The sequence below is a fragment of the Equus przewalskii genome, chromosome 15 (genome assembly GCF_037783145.1).
Source record: "Equus przewalskii isolate Varuska chromosome 15, EquPr2, whole genome shotgun sequence".
Lineage (NCBI taxonomy): Eukaryota > Metazoa > Chordata > Mammalia > Perissodactyla > Equidae > Equus > Equus przewalskii.
The window spans coordinates 67,273,741-67,294,210 of record NC_091845.1 but is presented as its reverse complement, the minus strand read 5'-3'; the positions used below and the strand labels follow the sequence as shown (position 1 = coordinate 67,294,210).

The window sequence follows — 20,470 nt, the reverse complement described above, 5'->3', positions numbered from 1 at the left end:
TCACTTTTTTTTTTTTTGGTGAGAAAGATTGCCATTGAGCTAACATCTGTGCCAATCTTCCACTATTTTATGTGGGATGTCGCCACACTGTGGCTTGATAAGCAGTGCCAGGTCCACACCTGGGATCTGAACACGTGAACCCCCAGCCACTGAAGCAGACCAATGCAAACTTAACCACTACACCACTGGGCTGGCATCCACGTTTTCACTATTTTAATCAAAGAAATGCAACTCAGAAGACCTTGATTTACTGCTTTACATTGATTTGAAGTAAGCAATATTTTAAAAGTAATATTGTAATATATGGCTTACCCAACTAGAAATAAGCCTTGTTAAGGCTGAATTCTGTAATGAGTGTTGCTCACTTGGTTTTGCCCAATCTGAGCATTAGGACCTTGATTAATAGATAGTGTCCACCCAGACACTAATACGTAACAACGTGTGGGAGCACGGAGAGAAGTGCAAAAAGAAGAAAAATAAGAAATAATACATCTAAATCTCAGATGAGGATATGATTCAGAGTATAGTAAAAGAATAGTCTAAGAAAGAAAAACACATTTATTCCTCTGGGTCAAAATAAGAAAAACAAAGAGAGGCAGAAAGCAAAGCGTAAACATAAATGATTTGCAAAAAGGAAGGGGATCAATAAGAAAGCTTACATGGACAGGTAGACTTCTCTTTTCTTAGCACATTAGGAGATACAACTATATGTTTAAATGGAGAAAGGCAGAAATTAAAGATTAATGGATACAGAAAAGATATGATGAGGATTGCTAAACAGCCAGAAAGGTGAAATCGAAGTTAGACATCAGAAAAGTGGAGTATATTCAGGTTGGTTTCATTACTTTCTTCACCAATTTTCAGTGGTCCCAGGCTGAAACAGAGAATACACATGGTAGAAGTAATCCACAGGCTGACTGAGAAAGTCAAGGGTAGACAGGAGTTTAAATTGTTTGGGTAAATGATCATTTACTGAGAAACTACTATATATTAGACGCTTTATCAAAATTCCCACAATCCAATGAAGACACTGCCATGCCCATTTTACAGATTAAAAATATTCAGAAAGTGGAAACAATCTGATATCCATCATGCGATGAATGGATAAACCAAACATGGTATATCCATGAAATGGAATATTTTCCAGGAATAAAATAAAGTTCTAATACATGCTACAATATGAGTGAACTCTGAAAACCTTATAAGTAAAAAAGCCAGTCACAAAAGACTACATATTACACAATGCCATTTATATGAAGTGTCCAGAATAGGCAAATGTATTAGAGACAGAAAGTAAATTAGTGGCTGCCTAGGGCTGAGGGAAAGGAGGGGAGGTTAGGAGGAATGCAAGTGACTGCTAGTGGGTACGGGGCTTCTTTTTGAGGTGATAAAAACGTTCCAAAATTAGATTGTGGTGATGGTTGCACATCCCTGTGAATTTACTTAAAAAACCCCATAAAACTGTACACTTTAAATGGGTAGATTTTGTGGTATGTGAATTATATATCTCAATGAAGACGCTAAAAAAACAAATTCAGGCTCAGATTTAGTTTCTTCGCCCAAGGACACAGTAAGAAAGTAGCAGAGCTGCACAAATTTCTCAAGTCAAAGTCCTTTTCAACACAATAGTAGCTACCATTTAACAAGCGCCAACTATGTGCCAGGGGTTTTACACACTCATTTAATTCAACAATTCTGGGAGATAGAATTTACTTCCCTTTTCTAGGTGAGGATACTCAAGTGAAATAACTTGCCCAAAGTCACAGAGGTGATAAATAAATGAGCCAGAATTAAAGCAAGTACTCTGTCATTTTAGAAATTCAATTAAGACTGTAATCATTGTTTGCCATATCCATGTATGACATCCACTATTATTTACTTAACATTTTTCTTTAAGTCGTTTGCTTCTCTTGCCTGACAAAGCCACAGGAAAGAATGGAGCTATAACCTGACAGGGTAATACTGGGACTAAGGACAGGAGTAGAAAAGGTAGAGGATAAGGATATAAGACTGACAACAGCACCAAGGGGAGGAAGTGCAGGTAAAGCTCCCACTGAGAAACAAGGCTTGGTGAGAAAAGGGTACAGCCTGATAAAGCGTGGGAAGGGAAAGAATGGACAAGTCGCAAGAGACAGAAGACTGAGATGAAGGGGAAGAGACTGAAGGTGTGTATAAATTAGGCGTTGAGGTTCAAGAGGCTGGGCCAAAAGGACTAAAAGAAAGGAGGGTGAGGTAGAAAAGCAGAAATGAAAGCGGAAGATGGGTAGGGATGGGGTGATATTTGGAGGAGGGATGGGTGTTGAAGAGGATAAAACGAAGAACAAACCTACAGAATGGTTAATATGAAAGGTTGCAATGGGGTGAGGTGGGAGACCCCCAAATAGGCCAGAGGAAAGTGAGATGAAGCAGGATACCAGGCTATTCTCGAGTCTGGGCTTAGAAGCAAGGAAGTGTCAGTTAAGATCTGGTAATCAAAGTAGACAGGTCACCCACATTAAATCTCAAGAAACACACTAGTAGTAAAAGCTGTCCCACACTTCAGAAAACACAACTCTAACCAATACTGCTCAAATCAGGAATTTAAGGCTTCTCAAGAGGTCAGTGTGTGGCCAAAGCGAACCTAGCAGACTAGGTGAACTACGTTCCAACACAGCAAACTCAGGTTACCCAGGGGTGAAGAAGTGGGAGAACCAACAATGAAAGACACTGCAGTCAGAGAAAAGAAATTCCAAGTTCAAACCTGTGGCTCCAAGATACTGAGGAAACTTGAAGGTGAGCAAGTAAGGAGTTCATTTGACTTTATAAAAGAATCTGGAAGCCTTAAAAGGTGCAACATCACTAGTAAGTTAAAGAAAATACAAACAGGTTGATTACTGACATTTCAAAAGCACTAATTCAATAGCCAAAACATAGGAGGGTCTAAAACCAATGATGCACGAGGGCATGCAAAATAATCCAGGTATTATTGGACTATCTGTAATAGTTAACCAGTCAGTACATCTAAATTTGAGTGAAGGTGATATACAGAAATTTAGCCTTATGATAAAAGATAAGCTGAAAAATAATGTTTTATTAAGAGACTGTATTTAAAACAAAAATATTTTAGAATAAGTTTCTTTAGAATAACAAGGTCACTCATTGTTAAATGAGTAGATTAATAATTATTTAACATATACACAATCTTCCAGTACATTTCTACGTACATCAGTATTATATCTCATTTACACCTCTTGACTAGTTTCTAAATTGGGAAATACGCCAACAGGCTTCCCTCTCATTGTCCCTGCTATAATATCAAATAAGAATGTCTGAAAGGTTACAGCCCTGTGTCCTCATGTATTGAAGTCTCTTGATTCCAGACTCTCTTATTTGAGCCATTCAAGCTCTCACAGATACACTAGTTTCTAACTACCTGCCTATACCTTGGATTAGGCTACTTACTGGATCTACCTGACTCATACTACACTTGCTGGTCTGATCTATTCTCCTGGTTTTCAACTCCACTGCTCACCCTTGATGCTGTAGTTTGCTTTTACATCCCTTAAAAGTCAGCTGTTGTTAATCCTCTAAATCCAACTAACTCCATTTTTCCAGAATGTGGTTGTCACTTGCCTAGCTGTTTACAGTTCTCCCAGGGACACTCTTCTCACTCTTGGCATGACTCTGTCTGACACTCTAGAACTACAAACTGCCTAGCATGTAAGCTTTCAAAAAGTGCAGGAAACCTCTCACCATTCAGAGAAGTTTCCAATATAGAAGCCTCTTGTTTACCCATCTACATATACACGCACACACAGATATATAAAATCTTTCAAAATCCTGTTTGAATTATCTGATTCTATCCTAATTAATTTACACTAATAAGAACATAATACTAAAGACAATAAGTAGGTCCTTTCTGACTTTCACTATTTCTAATTCGAAAGTTCCCTCAAAAGGAAAAGAGGGAAAAGGAAATGCAATCAATAAGATATTTCTTAAAAAAAAAAAACAAACACACTTTAGTTAACTGCAGGAAAAGTTTAACAATATAATCTGCACCAAGACTAAGATTTGCAAATCTCCTAAATAAAGTACTTGATTCTTTCTTAGTGGTAGACATTAAAAAAATATATACAAACAAAATACTCCCATGTAACACAAATCTACCAAAAATGTACTTGTAGTTTTTGCTCCTCTAAAACGATATTTTATACAGACTATGTATGGCTCTTGTCTACTAAAGATGAGAGAGAACATTACAGGAGAAACATGGGTAAATAAAATCCCATTAAAATAAACTTCAAGAAGGACCCCCAACTTTACCGTTGCGTTCAATTAGCCATTTCTCCCTTGATGCTCTCGAAGCATCGGTAAAATAATTGCCCTTAGCTAATTCCATCTTATCCCATACTAGAAGGCAGAGACCCTGTTTTACACATAAATGGATCCCCAGTATCAAGGACCAGCAGGTAGTAGGCATACAAATGGTTATTATCTAATAAAACAATCAGCATATTAATTATAACCATTTCCATGAAAATTATTACAAAGAAAACACACTATTTATATACTGTATAAGTTCTAGAAGTCAACAGTTGAAGATTAACCTACCATATGAATGAGTTTAAAAACACAAAATAGTACAAACTAAGGACAATGATACCCAAATTAGAATTCGGTTAATAATCTAAGTAGTTATATTGACTAAAGTAACAGTGGATGTTGTAACACATAAATCCCATAACTGGCATAACGTAATAGTTTATTTTTATTTCATTCTTACATTAAGTCCAAAACTCCATGTTAATGATCAGCTCGGAGCATGAAGAGGCTGGAGATGACCCAAGCTGACAGAAGTTCAGCCCTCTTGGATCCATCATTTCCAAAGCTGCTCTGGCAGACAATACCCAGCCAGCAGGTAGAGAAAAGAGAGGATCGTTCATAGGGAGGTCTCTATTTGCCAGGGCTGAAGAAACACTCAACACTTCTGCTTAATTTTCTATGGCCATATCTCTATCATATGGTCATTCCCAAACACAAGAGGGGGCCGGTAAATGTAAGTTAGTTGAGATCCAAGAGAAATGGAAACAAGCTTGGTGAAGAGCAAGCCAGTCTTTACCACAAGAGGTTTTAAAATACAGATTCTGGGGCATTATCCCAGATGATCCTCATTCAGAAAGTCTAACAGGACCCCAAAAATCTGTATTTAGGCTGGCCAAATTATTCTGATGTATGACCAAATTAAGAATTACTGGCTTAGGAAGTAAAGAGCTTGGGACAAATAGGAAAAACATTTCCATGAAAATGTTTAAAACAATGTGCTGGATTAAAAAAAAGCTAAAAGGTGATGAAAAAATTAAGCTTTTGTGTCTAAGGTGCAACTTGGGAAATTCTTCGCTCCTTTGGCCTGAGACAGCAGTCTCTCATGGCTCTCTTCCCAACTCTGGTAGCTGTTTCTCAGGCTTCCTTTCCTCCACTCATTCCATATTCTCCACAATACTCCTTGGCCGTGAGTTCTTCTCATTCCTTGAGTGACTTCATACACTTCAATTACCACTGAAAACACTTTTCTCTGAGCCCAGCCTCATATTTAACTGCCTACTATAACAACACTTCTCCATTTAAATGTCCCACTAGGACCTCAGTAGATACAGAACTGAATTCATCTTACCCTCAAACCAGTTCCTCTTCTTGCATGCCCTGTCCGCTTAGGACTTCTAGTCAAAACTCTAGGAGTCACTGATAAACAGAACTCCATAAATGAAAGCTTTTGTGCTTTAAAGAATACCGCCAAGAAAGCAGAAAGACAAACTACAGTATGGGAGAAATTTTTTGCAAATCATATATCTGATGAGATACTTGTATCTAAAATATATAAAGTACTCCTACAACACAATAATAAAAAGACAAAAAGGATCTGTTGAAAAGATGCTCATCATTAGCCATCAGGGAAATGCAAATCAAACCATAAGGAGATACCACTTCACACATACTAAGATGGCTAGAATAATAACAAAAGATAATAATAAGTGTTATTGAGGATGTGGCGAAATTGGAACTCTCATACACTGCTGGTGAAAATGCAAAACGGTGAAGCCACTCTGGAAAACGGACTGGCAGCTCCTTAAAAGCTAAATACAGAGCTACCATATGACCCAGCTGGTCTACTCCTAAGTATATATGCAAGACAAACGAAAACTTATGTCCATACAAAACTTGTACACAGATGTTCATAGCAACATTATTCACACTAGCCAAAAACAGAAATAACCCTAATGTCCATCACCTGTTAAGTGGATAAATAAAATGTGCTATATGATAAAATGGAGTATTATATCACTCAGCAATAAAAAAATATTGATACATGTTACAACATGGATGAGCCTTGAAAACGCTAAGTGAAATAGGCAAATATATAGAGACAGAAAATAAATACAGTAGTAGTTTAGGGCTGGGGAAGATGGGGGTTTGGGGAAGTGACAGGTTTGGGGTAAGAGATTTCTTTTTGGCATGATAAAATGTTCTAAATCAATCATGGTGATACTTATACAGCTCTGTGAATATACTAAAAATCATTGAGCTGTACAATTTAAATTGGTGTGTGAATTATATCAGTAAAGCTGTTTGGGCTGTGATCTCGTCAAGATGGCACTGTGAGCAGACGTTGAACTCGCCTCCTCCCACAAACACAACCAGGTTACAACAATTTTGGGAAGAATCACCCTGGATTAAAAACTGAAAACTGTATAAAAAGAACCCCAAGGACAAGGGACAGTCCTGACGAAAGCAGAAGAGGCAGTAACTCTGGTAGGAGAGGGAAAAAGCCACCTTTGGGAGCAGGGGAGCTTCTCAGCTGGCGAGGCAGGAGCCAACCAAAGGTACAAACCCTCCCTGAAGGAGTGAGGTCCAGAGCGGGGGCAATACTGCTATAAACATCCTTCGGACTCAGCCCAACTGACAGGGGGGTCTTACTGTCTGGCTTTGTTGGCTATTAACTGCAGCGAGGACACCCCAGAATAGCTATTGGCCGAAAGCCAAAATGATCCAGGTCTTAAACAGCCCATCCACAAACTCACTCATTGCAGCAACCTAAAATCACCAGAGAGAAGGCTGACTGTCCTTTGGTGAAACAAGACTCACCTGGTGGGCTCTGGGGGCATCTTGGTGAGAGGAGGATCCTCTCCGGAGACTGAGACATTGGTGGGGGCCGTTGTTCTGAGCTGGTCCAGGCGTGCTGATACGACACCGGTAGGGGCCACTGAGGTGCATCCCTTGGGCTGTTAGCCCAGGGGTCTGCCACACCCACTAGAGCACAGATTTAATCCAGTTCAGCCAGGGCAGGCAACCTGCCATAGGGACTGGCCCCACCTAGCAGCAAGCCCTCAGGCTACTTTTCAGCCTGCATTGACTGAGTGCCTTGATCCTCTACAGGCAGGCAAGGGTGTCTGCCTCTGTGGGGCAGGGCTTGCGTGAGGACCAGGTGAACTGTGGGGGGCATTGGGGCAGACGTGGGGGCCTCTGCAGTGTGGCACTAGGGTACATTCCAGGGGGTTGAGAAGTGTGCACGGAGCAGGACTGTGTTGACAGTGTATGTGGTCCAGTGGGGGGGTGAGGCTTATCAGTGGCAGAAGACTTGTGCTTCACAAATAGCCATAAAAAGGATCAGCCCCACCTTCCAAAGCCTGAAACAACTGAGTGCCTCCAGGCCAAGGGCTAGCCCCACTCAGCTGCACGCCTAAGAGAACTGACAACAGCCTTGTTGGCCTCAGGCCTATCACAACTGTACGCCCCTGAGCCTAGCAACCAGCTACACTGGGTACCAACCCAATTAAGAGGACAATCGCAATAAGAGTGTGCTAATAGACTTTGTAGCCAACAGTGCTGAGGCCCCTCCAAACCGGATTTACAAACAGCTGGCCAGGGAAGGAAAGATCAGATTCCCTGGGTACCTGCAGTGGGAGCAACCCTGCCATAGAAGAAGAACACAGGTTGCCCACAAAGGGGTCACTCCTGGTTCTTATGGTCTGATGATGAGAGGGAAGCACACTGCTGGGCTTCATAAGGCATCTCATACATAATAAGGCCACTTCTCCAAGATCAGGAGACACAGCCGACTCACCTAGTACAAAGAAAATAGCACAGAGAAAGAGGCATAATGAGGAGGCAAAGGAATACTTTCCAAGCAAGGGAACACTACAAAACACCAGAAAAAGAACTAAGTGAAACGGAATCTAGAGACTTCCTTGACAAAGAATTCAAACAAAATATAATGAGGATGCTCACCGATATGCAGAGAAGAATGGATGAACACAGTGAGCACATCAGCAAAGAACTGGAAGATATAAAAAAGAACCAATCAGAAATGAAGAATACAATACTCGAAATGAGAAATTCACTAGAGGGACTCAATAGCAGAGTAGAGGAAGCAGAAGAACAGATCAGCGAGCTAGATGAAAGATTAGAGGAAATCACCCAAACAGAACAGAAAAGAGAAAAAAGAATTAGACAGAATGAGAACAGTGTAAGGGAACTCTGGGACAATATCAAGTGTGCTAACATTCGGATTATAGGGGTCCCAGAGGGAGAAGGGAGAGACAAAGGGGCAGAAAATTTATTTGTCGAAATAACAGAGGAAAATTTTCCTCACCTGAGGAAGGAAACAGACATCCAAGTTCAGGAAGCACAGAGAGCTCCAAACAAGAGAAGCCCAAAGAGGCCCACACCAAGTCATATTATAATCAAAATGTCTAAAATTAAAGACAAAGAGAGAATCCTAAAAGCAGCAAGAGAAAGGCCACAAGTGACATATAAAGGGAAGCCGATCAGGCTGTCAGCGGACTTCTCAGTCAAGACCCTACAGGTGGAGAATAGAATGGCACGACAGATTTGAAGTGCTAAAAGGAAAAAACCTACAACCAAGAATACTCTATCCATCAAGGCTGTCATTCAGAATGGAAGGAGAGATAAAGAGCTTCCCAGACAAGCAAAAATTAAAGGAGTTTATCACCAAGAAACCAGTTCTACAAGAAATGCTGAAGGGACTTATTTAAATGGGAAAGCAATGACCACAAATAGAGATAAAAGAAAAAAATTATCAAAAAAAACTCAAAACATCGCAACAAAAAGAATAAAATACCTTGGGGTAAATTTAACTAAGGAAGTGAAGGACTTATATAATGAAAATTACAAGGCCTTTCTGAGAGAACTGGATGACGACATAAGGAGATGGAAAGACATTCCATGTACATGGATTGGAAGAATAAACATAGTTAAAATGTCTATTCTACCTAAAGCAATCTACAGATTCAACGCCATCCCAATCAGAATCCCAATGACATTCTTTACAGAATTAGAACAAAGAATCCTAAAATTCATATGGGGGAACAAAAGACCCCAAATTGCTAAAGCAATCCTGAGAAAAAAGAACAAAACGGGAGGCATCACAATCCCTGACTTCAAAACATACTACAAAGCTACAGTAATCAAAACAGCATGGTACTGGTACAAAAACAGGTGCACAGATCAATGGAACAAAATTGAAAGCCCAGAAATAAAACCACACATCTATGGACAGCTTATCTTTGACAAAGGAGCTGAGGGCATACAAGGGAGAAAAGAAAGTCTTTTCAACAAACGGTGCTGGGAAAACTGGAAAGCCACATGTAAAAGAATGAAAATTGACCATTCTTTTTCACCATTCACCAAAATAAACTCAAAATGGATCAAAGACCTAAAGGTGAGACCTGAAACCATAAGGCTTCTGGAAGAAAACGTAGGCAGTACACTCTTTGACATCAGTATTAAAAGGATCTTTTTGGACACCATGCCTTCTCAGAGAAGGGAAACAATAGAAAGAATAAACAAATGGGACTTCATCAGATTAAAGAGCTTCTTCAAGGCAAATGAAAACAGGATTGAAACAAAAAAACAACCCACTAACTGGGAAAAAATATTTGCAAGTCATATATCTGACAAAGGCTTAATATATAAAGAACTCTCACAACTCAATCACAAAACATCAAACAACCCAATCAAAAAATGAGCTGGAGACATGAAGAGACATTTCTCCAAAGAAGATATACTGATGGCCAATAGGCACATGAAAAGATGCTCATCATCACTGATCACCAGGGAAATGCAAATCAAAACTACACTAAGATATCACCTTACACCCGTTAGAATGACAAAAATATCTAAAACTAATAGCAACAAATGTTGGAGAGGTTGTGGAGAAAAAGGAACCCTCATACACTGCTGGTGGGAATGCAAACTGGTGCAGTCACTATGGAAAACAGTATGGAGATTCCTCAAAAAACTAAAAATAGAACTACCATACGATCCAGCCATCCCACTACTGGGTATCTATCCAAAGAGCCTGAAGTCAGCAATCCCAAAAGTCCTGTGCACCCCAATGTTTATTGCAGCACTGTTTACAATAGCCAAGATGTGGAAGCAACCTAAGTCCCCATCAACAGATGAATGGATAAAGAAGATGTGGTACATATATACAATGGAACACTACTCAGCTGCAGAATAGAACAAAATCATTCCATTTGCAATAACATGGATGGACCTTGAGAGAATTATGTTAAGTGAAATAAGCCAGCAAGAGAAAGATAATCTGTGTATGACTCCACTCATATGAGGAATTTAAAACTATGGACCAAGAACAGTTTAGTGGATACCAGGGGAAAGGTGGGGTGGGGGGTGGGCACAAAGGGTGAAGTGGTGCACCTACAACATGACTGACAAACATTAATGTACAACTGAAATTTCACAAGATTGTAACCTATCAATAACTCAATAAAAAAAAATGAAAAAAAACTCAAAACAACAACAAGAAAAAACAGGCAGTAAAATCACTTGTAAGGTAAAAATATGGTAAAGGCAGCAGATCAACTACCTGTGAAGATAATATGAAGGTTAAAAAACAAATGTACTAAAATTACCTATTTCAATGATAAGAGGGTAATGTATAGACACACGCTAAACAAAAGACTATATATGATGTGAAAAACATATAACGTGGGAGGAGGGGAGTGAAAAAGTAGACCTTTTAGAAAGAGGTCAAGCTAAAGAGTCTATCTACTCAATATAGACTGTTATATGCATAGTATATTAAATAGGATCCTCATGGTAACCACAAACCAGAAACCTATAATAAGCAGGAAAAAAAGTAAGACAAAAGAAATCAAACATATTACTAAAGATAGCCATCAAACCACAAGTGAAGAGAGCAAGAGAAAAAGAAAGGAACTGAGAAGAACTACTAAAACATCCCCAAAAAAGGTGACAAAATGCCAATAAATACATATTTATCAATAGCTACCTTAAATGTCAATGGACTAAATGCTCCAATCAAATGCCATAGGGTGGCCAACAGAATAAAAAAACAAGATCCATGTATATGCTGCATACAAGAGACACACTTCAGACCTACAGACACTCACAAACCAAAAGTGAAAGGATGGAAAAAGATATTCCATGCAAATGGCAAAGAAAAGAAAGCGGGGGTAGCAATACTTATATCAGAGAAAATAGACTTTAAATCAAAAACTGTAATAAGAGACAAAGACGGGCACTACATAATGATAAAGGGAACAATCCAACAAGAAAATATAACACTTGTAAATATCTATGCACCCAACATAGGAGCACCTAAATATATAAAGCAATTATTAACAGACACAAGAGGAGAAATAGACAGGAACACAATAATAGTAGGGGACTTTAACACTCCACTTACACCAATGGATAGATCATCCAAACAGAAGATCAATAAGGAAACACTTGCCTTAAAGGACATATTAGACCAGATGGACTTAGTAGATATATACAGAACATTCCATCCAAAAACCACAGAATACACATTCTTTTCAAATGCCCATGGAATATTCTCAAGGATTGATCACATATTAGGCCACAAAACAAGTCTCAATAAATTTAAGAAGATGGAAATAATACCATGCATCTTTTCTGACCACAAAGGTATGAAACTGGAAATCAACTACAGAAAGAAAACCAGAAAAGCCACAAAAATGTGGAGATTGAACAAAATGCTACTGAACAATGATTGGGTCAATGAAGAAATCAAAGAAGAAATAAAAAAATTCTTGGAGACAAATGAAAATGAAAACACGACATGCCAAAATCTGTAGGATACAGCCAAAGCGGCTCTACAAGGGAAGTTTATAGCAATTCAGGCCTACCTCAACAAGGAAGAAAAATCCCAAATAGACAATCTAAAAGTGCACCTAAAGGTACTGGAAAAAGAACAACAAACAAAGTCCAAAATCAACAGAAGGAAGGAAATAATAAAAATCAGAGCAGAAATAAACGAAATAGAGACTAAAAAAACAATAGAAGAAATTAATGAAACCAAGAGCTGGTTCGAAAAGATAAACAAAATTGACAAACCCTTAGGTAGACTCACCAAGAAAAAAAGAGAGAGGGCTCAAATAAATAAAATCAGAAATGAAAGAGGAGAGATTACAAAGGACACCTCAGAAATACAAAAGATAATAAGAGAATACTATGAAAAGCTATACGCCAACAAATTGGGTAATCTAGAAGAAACGGATCAATTCTTAGAAACATACAACCTTCCAAAACCGGACCAAGATGATGTAGACAATTTGAATATACTGATCACCAGTAAGGAGATCGAAACAGCAATTAAAAACCTCCCAAAAAATAAAAGTCCAGGACCAGACGGCTTCCTTGGTGAATTCCACTAAACACTCAAAGAAGACTTAATACCTACCCTTCTCAAACTCTTCCAAAAAACTGAAGAGGAGGGGAGGCTTTCCAACTCCTTCTACGAAGCAAACATTATCCTGATACCAAAACCAGACAAGCAAAACACAAAAAAAGAAAATTAAAGGCCAATATCACTGATGAACATGAATGCAAAAATCCTCAACAAAATACTAGCAAATCGAATACAACAATACACTAAAAAGACATACATCATGATCAAGTGGGTTTCATTCCGGGGATGCAGGGATGGTTCAACATCCGCAAATCTATCAAGGTGATACACCACATTAACAAAATGAAGAATAAAAATCACACGATCATCTCAATAGATGCAGAGAAAGCATTTGACAAGATACAGCATCCATTTATGATAAAAACTCTAAATAAAATGGGTATAGAAGGAAAATACCTCAACATAATAAAGGCCATATATGACAAACCCACAGCAAATATCATTCTCAATGGAGAAAAACTGAAAGCTATCTCTCTAAGAACAGGAACCAGACAAGGACGCCCACTGTCACCACTCTTATTTAACACAGTATTGGAAGTCCTAGCAAGAGCAATCAGGCAAGAAAAAGAAATAAAAGGGATCCAATTGGAAAAGAAGAAGTGAAACTGTCACTCTTTGCAGACGACATGATTTTATATCTAGAAAACCCTAAAGAGTCCACTAAAAAACTTTTAGAAATAATAAAGGAATACAGTCAAGTTGCGGGATACAAAACCAATGTACAAAAATCAGTTGCGTTTTTATACACTAACAACAAAGTAGCAGAAAGAGAAATTAAGAATACAATCCCATTTACAATTGCAACAAAAAGAATAAAATACCTAGGAATAAACTTAACAAAAGAGGTGAAAGATCTGTACGCTGAAAACTATAAAACATTGTTGAAAGAAATCGAAGAAGACACAAAGAAATGGAAAGATATTCCGTGCTCTTGGATTGGAAGAATTAACATTGTTAAAATGTCCATACTTCCTAAAGCAATCTATAGATTCAATGCAATCCCTATCAAAGTTCCAACAACATTTTTTACAGAAATAGAACAAAGAATCCTAAAATTTATATGGAACAACAAAAGACCCCGAATAGCCAAAGGATTCCTGAGAAAAAAGAACAAAGCTGGAGGTATCACACTCCCTGATTTCAAATTATACTACAAAGCCATAGTAACCAAAACAGCATGGTACTGGCACAAAAACAGACACACAGATCAATGGAACAAAATTGAGAGCCCAGAAGTAAACCCACACGTTTATGGACAGCTAGTATTTGACAAGGGAGCCAAGAGCATTCGATGGAGAAAGGAGAGTCTCTTCAATAAATGGTGTTGGGAAAACTGGACAGCCACATGCAAAAGAATAAAGCAGACCATTCCCTTACACCATGCACAAAAATCAACTCAAAATGGATTAAAGACTTGAATGTAAGACCCGAAACCATGAGACTTCTAGAAGAAAACATAGGCAGTATGCTCTATGACATTGGTCTGAGCAGCATATTTTCAAGTCCCATGTCTGACCAGGCAAGGGAAACAAAAGAAAAAATGAACAAATGGGACTACATCAAACTAAAAAGTTTCTGCACAGCAAAGGAAACCATCAACAAAACGAAAAGACAACCTAACAATTGGGAGAAGATATTTGCAAACCACATATCAGATAAGGGGTTAATATCCAAAATATACAAAGTTCTCATACAGCTCAACAACAAAAAAACCAACAATCCAATTAGAAAATGGGCAAAAGATCTGAACAGAGATTTCTCCAAAGAAGATATACGGATGGCCAACAGGCATATGAAAAGATGCTCAACATCATTAGCTATCAGGGAAATGCAAATCAAAACTACAATGAGGTATCACCTCACTCTGGTCAGAATGGCTATAATTAACAAAACAGGAAACAACAAGTGTTGGAGAGGGTTTGGAGAGAAGGGAACCCTTATTCACTGCTGGTGGCAGTGCAAACTGGTGCAGCCACTACGGAAAGCAGTTTGGAGTATCCTCAGAAAATTAAGGATAGATCTACTATATGATCCAGCTATTCCACTGCTGGGTATTTATCCAAAGAACTTGAAAACACAAAGGCATAAAGATACTTGCACCCCTATGTTCACTGCAGCATTATACACAATAGCCAAGACTTGGAAGCAACCTAGGTGCCCATCAAGGGACGAATGGATAAAGAAGATGTGGTATTTATACACAATGGACTACTACTCAGCCATAAGAAATGACGAAATCCAGCCGTTTGTGACAACATGGATGGACCTTGAGGGTATTATGCTGAGTGAAATAAGTCAGAGGGAGAAAGTCAAATACCATATGATCTCACTCATAAGTAGAAGATAAAAACGACAAAAAAACAAAACACACAGCATTGGAGATTGGACTGGTGGTTACCATTGGGGAAGAGGGGAGGGAGAGGGCAAAAGGGGTGATTAGGGTCACATGTGAGGGGATGCACTATAATTAGTGTTCCGGTGGTGAACATGATGTAATGTATACAGAATTCGAAATATGATGCACATCCGAAAAAAATAATTTAAAAAAAAAAAGCTGTTTACAAAAGAAAGAGCTATCAAACTTTTAATTCAGAAATGGAAGCAAGAGAAAACGTTACCTCTCCAGACTAATTTATATACTTCCTACTACAAGAAATAAAGTTTGTGGGGTCTTTTTGGTACCTTAGGTAATAGGAAATAAAGTTAAATGTATTGCTTAACTGTAATAACTCTCATTCTAGGCTTCTGGAACAAGTATCTGTTTCAGAAGCAACTGCTTCCTGATTTCCCTTTTTAAATATTTTAACAGTCCCATGCTGCATGTTTTAATACTAACTGTGGCCTTAAATCCTTAAGCGTAGAAAAGACATACTTTTAAATTTATAATAAATTTAATTAATTTATAATTAATTTAATTAATAAATCACTAATTAAGAATTTGGATTTAAATTTACCATGCAAAAGTGAACTTCTCACTAAAGTTGTGGGAGTAGTAATTTTACCCAGACTTTGCTCCGTATGCCAATCGGTATATACACAGAAGAATACTAATCAGTATCATAAAAGGAAGGTGGATGAATCACTAAATAGTATAACTAAGAACTGAGGTTGGGGAGTAGGTGTAGAAATTAACCCTAAAGAACTTGAGGACTTTAATTGTTTTGTACTATGTATCACAACACTTTAAAACATTACTGGTTTAAGTATCTGGAGATTTATTAGTTTTTGCTTTAAATTAGAAGTATTACTGTGTGATTGGTTTGATGTGAACTGTCCATAGGACACATTATCCAGAACAAAAAGACTTAATCCTTAACTATTTTTTCCAGGAACAGAACATTTTCCAGGGGCATCTCACTTCAGCCCAGGTACAGTGTATTCACTGAATATAAATTTTACATGAGACTAGAAAAATAAAAAGGAAATAAGATAATATGCTGAAAAACCTAACAAAACCCAAATCTAACTCTCTGGATTATCTGTTCTTTATTTTTACTACCATAATCAATGTTTAATTGCATTTTCATGTTTAATTTACCCTAGTGGTACTAGGCAACAAAAGTCATCAACTGTCATATGAATATAAGACATTCTCAACTGTACACATAAGTGAGCCATTTATAGAGCTATGAGGATCCTTTAAAAACATACTTAGTACCATTCAAACTCTTGCTTAGTACTTAATATACTCAGCTTGTACTAAAATGTTTTACATATGTTCTGAATTACAGCAGTAGCCACCTAACTGGTCTTGGGTGTCCCCACTTGTCTTTCGTAATCTACTCTTCTAAAACCTATAATGTAGTGTTTATTTAACTTTTGGGTATTTCATGATACCCCTCACAGGCTCTGAAAGTTACGAATCCTCTTGAGGAAAGTACAAATACGCACATTCCTCCTGAAACCCTTCACAGACTCTAGGTTAAGAAAGCCCAGCTATGACTTCCCATCACCTACCAATCAAGTCCAAACTTCTTAGCCTTGTATTCAAATACTTCATAATGCAGTGACTGTTAATTTAGCTAATCTATCTGCCAGCTTTCCAAGTACACACACCAATCAGGGCTGTCTCCTCACCACTCCAACATAGATATACCATCCGCTTTTTCTGGTTTGCCTTCATAGTTCCCTCCTGTTGCTTTCCTGCATAACTATTTGCTTCCAACAAATCCTTCCTGTGAACCTAAAATACCTCCCTTGCCATGAGGGTTACCCTCTGCCTACAATCAGATCATCTGATCCTTTTTGAATTCTGAAACATATTATCTGTATCTCTTATAGAGCTCTCCAAGTTCTACACTGTATTATACAAAGTATCCGAAGCAATCAGGAAACATAAGACACACTTATTTTTGAACTATATGTTAGTTACTTTTCCAAATAATATGCTCCATATACTTTTCTTCAACTTCTATAAACCTTTTCACGTTAAGTACCTCAGAGACAGTGCATTTATGCGTGTCTTTTCTTCTTTTCTAGCCAACAGGATTCTTAAGGGCAAAAATGGTAGCTACTGCACTCTTGTGTCCCCGACAGTCTCCAACCCAAAGCAAGGGGACACTCCATATAGAATACTTGAATATCTGGGTATCAGTTTTCAAGTATTTCATATATCCTGTATGCCCAATTATATGATTTTCTAAGGATCACCTATTTTTTTTTCCCTACTAAAAGGTCAAATAATCCTCTGCCCTTAGTGGATACTTGATCAACTGAGAACTTACTAACTACCCAAAACAGTGGTTAAGTTATTCTCCTCCATCCCATACCTACTCACTGATATACGCCAACTCTGTTTAAAAAAAAAAAAAAAAGCTTCAACATATCAAGCATCCTTACCTAACGACCATTATCCCAGAAGGGAGGAAAAAGATGGCTCCTACACAAAAATAATCCAAATGTAAAAGCTGTCATCCTTTAGTACTACTGCAAACAAAGTTTAACTCCAGTTATAAAACAAAGTCAGAAAACAGAAACAACATCTCAGATTATACATATGCACACTACAGAAGGCAGTAAAATGGCATGAAAGTATAGGGGCTTTTTTTTTTAGAAACTCTTAAAACATGATATAAAAGTTTAACCAACTGATTCATGCTCCAACATAGACGAACCTTAAAAATCTTATGCTAAGTGAAAGAAGTCAGACATAAAAGGCCACAGATTATATGATTCCATTTATACGAAATATCTAGAATACGCAAATTTATGAAGACAGAAAGTAGCTTAGTGGCTGCTAGAAGGAGGGGGAAATAGGGAGTGACTGCTAGTGGCTTTTGGAATGATGAAAATGTTCTGGACATAGTGGTAATGGTTGCACAACTTTGTGAATATACTAAAAACTACTGAATTGTACACTTTACAAGGGTGAATTTTATGGTATATAAATTATATCTCAATTTTTTTTAATTTTATGATCATTTTGGCTATTTTATCTCAAAGAAAACTGTTTTTGGGGGATCTTGTTTTGTACTGTTTTCTTAAGCTGATCTAAACTAGCAGTTACAAACTGGTCCCTTACTAGTCTCTCTTTAAAAGCCACAGCTTTCAATTTTTATCAATGGTAAATAGTGACTTACCAACATTTATAAAAAGAGATTTTCTCATAAGAATCTGGATTTCTGGATCCTTAAAAAAAACTAGAGTTCTAAAAGAACTAGGCACACCTGCACAGCAACAATGGCCCAGAGGTGAACAGCAACTAATACCTGCTATTTGCCATGATCTCCATCACTCCCTATTGTCTTCTAGATACTGAAGCCAAATGTCAGCTGTCATTTAGCCTCCCAGTTGTGAGTCAGTTACCCTTGATCTAAACAAAGACTGTCTACCTTTCTTACTAGGGTATAGTGTAAATCATTGCTGATAAATTAAAATGTAATCATGTAACAGATTTCTAGCCATAACATGAATAAGTTCTGGGAATCAAATGTACAGCATGGTGACTATAGTTATCAATATTGTGTTATATAGGTATACTTGAAAGTGTTAAGTAAGCAGATTTTAAATGCTATCTCCACACATACACACACACACACAAAGATAACTAATTATATGAAGGGATAGAGGTGTTAACTAACCTAATGGTGGTAATCATTTGGCAATATATACATGTATCAAATCATCATGTTGTACATCTTAAACTTACATGTTATACGTCATAATATCTCAATAAAGCTGGAAAATAAATAAAATTTAAAAATTATTAAATGCAATCAAGTATGATTACAGTTTACGAACTGCAAAGATAAAATCCTGACAGTGACACCTGTTGAATAAAACCCTGCAATTGTTACAGATATATGCTTTATAAACATTTTAATGTGAACAAAGTTGAGGGAAAAGTTCATATTTCTACTCCTACAAACTGAAAACAAATTATTTTCATTTCATTTACAACTAAAAATTATTTTCACCTACTAACAGAAAGTAGTACAGTTGTGTAACTTCTTACCCCCATATAAGGTGTTGGCACAAAATGAGGGAAAGCTGTCTTATTCAGATTATTGACTGGATATGAAAACAAATTGCTTTATCTACTCACTGATCTGAATTTTAAACCATCTAGAACCCCCCGGACACTTATGCCCACAAAGAAAAACAACCCCTATCCATTATAGTTTCTACATATTAGATTGCATCTGCAAAGCTAGAAGAAAACAAAATACAAGGTGAATATGGAAATAACATAGAAAAGTAGATTCTACTACTTCCTATCTCAAGTGTAAATGAGGTTTGAGCTAAATGCTATGTCAAGTAGCTTCCAGTTTTAAAATTCTGTGTACTTATCCAGATCTTCCCCTTCTTTCCTCCGAATAAAATAATTCATCTAGTGGAACTGCTTTTTCTGTAGATGGGAAAGGTTAAAATAGTATTTGCATTCCATTTCATTTTTACCATCATTTCTAACAGCTAATAAAATATCAACTTAAAAGATGACTTCTAAAGGCAGCTATTCCCTTTAAACTAGGCAAAAACAAACTCATTTCTCAGTCTTCCAAAAGAGGGACCAGATGAGCCAATCAGTAGTTTAGAGGTAAACCTCAATGTTCTTTCCCCACTCTGAGCTATCTCATCTCATTAACTTGTCCAACTAGCCTCAAGTTTACAGGTGACATTTTACATTATCATCACCACTGAGTATGAATAGATATTGTGTAAAACTGGAGTAGCATCACAATTCCTTCATAATTGCAACTCTTAAACACACAAATGCAAAGGTGCGGTTGGATTTTATGTCCAAATGAAAACACAATCCTGTTTTCTGTTTAAACCTGATGGTGAATAAAACGGGGTGCTCTCCTAAAAGTTCACCAAATTCCTAATGCACACAATGATCCGAATTGCAAAAATAACTTTTTCAAAAGTATAGTACTAGAAACAAAACAAAAATCAATGATTACCTCAACTATAACTTATGGAAGCACAAAGTGCCATTAGATTGGTAAAGATTAGTGCAGAACTTAGATCCTGAGTTTCACACCATTTAACACTGAGTTAACTGTACAGGAATTAGCAGTAATTGGTTTACACTCTGTTATTGTTTAACAGTGCCGTCCCATAGAACTTTCCAATATAAACGTTCCGTATCCATGCTGTCCATTACCAAAGTCAATAGCCACATGCCGCTCCTGAGCACTTGATAGGTGGCTAGGAAGAACTGAATTTATCTTATTTTATTTTAATTAATTTAGATTTAAGTTGCCACATGTGGCA

The 20,470-nt window shown here is 37.5% G+C and overlaps 1 protein-coding gene across 6 annotated transcripts in view; it reads right to left on the bottom strand.

Annotated features, from left to right (window-relative positions):
- ANKRD28 (ankyrin repeat domain 28) overlaps positions 1 to 20,470 on the bottom strand; it is a 200,659-nt gene that overhangs the window by 178,840 nt on the left and 1,349 nt on the right. For 2 of the 6 annotated variants that reach the window (XM_070575997.1, XM_070575990.1), the window contains exon 2: positions 8,266 to 8,314. The exons of the other annotated variants lie outside the window; for them this stretch is intronic. Coding sequence is in view for 1 of the 2 variants with exons in the window: in XM_070575990.1 (XP_070432091.1) it covers positions 8,266 to 8,304 (39 nt within the window). In the remaining variant the exon portion in view is untranslated. The remainder of the gene's footprint in view (positions 1 to 8,265; positions 8,315 to 20,470) is intronic. 6 annotated transcript variants of the gene reach the window in all.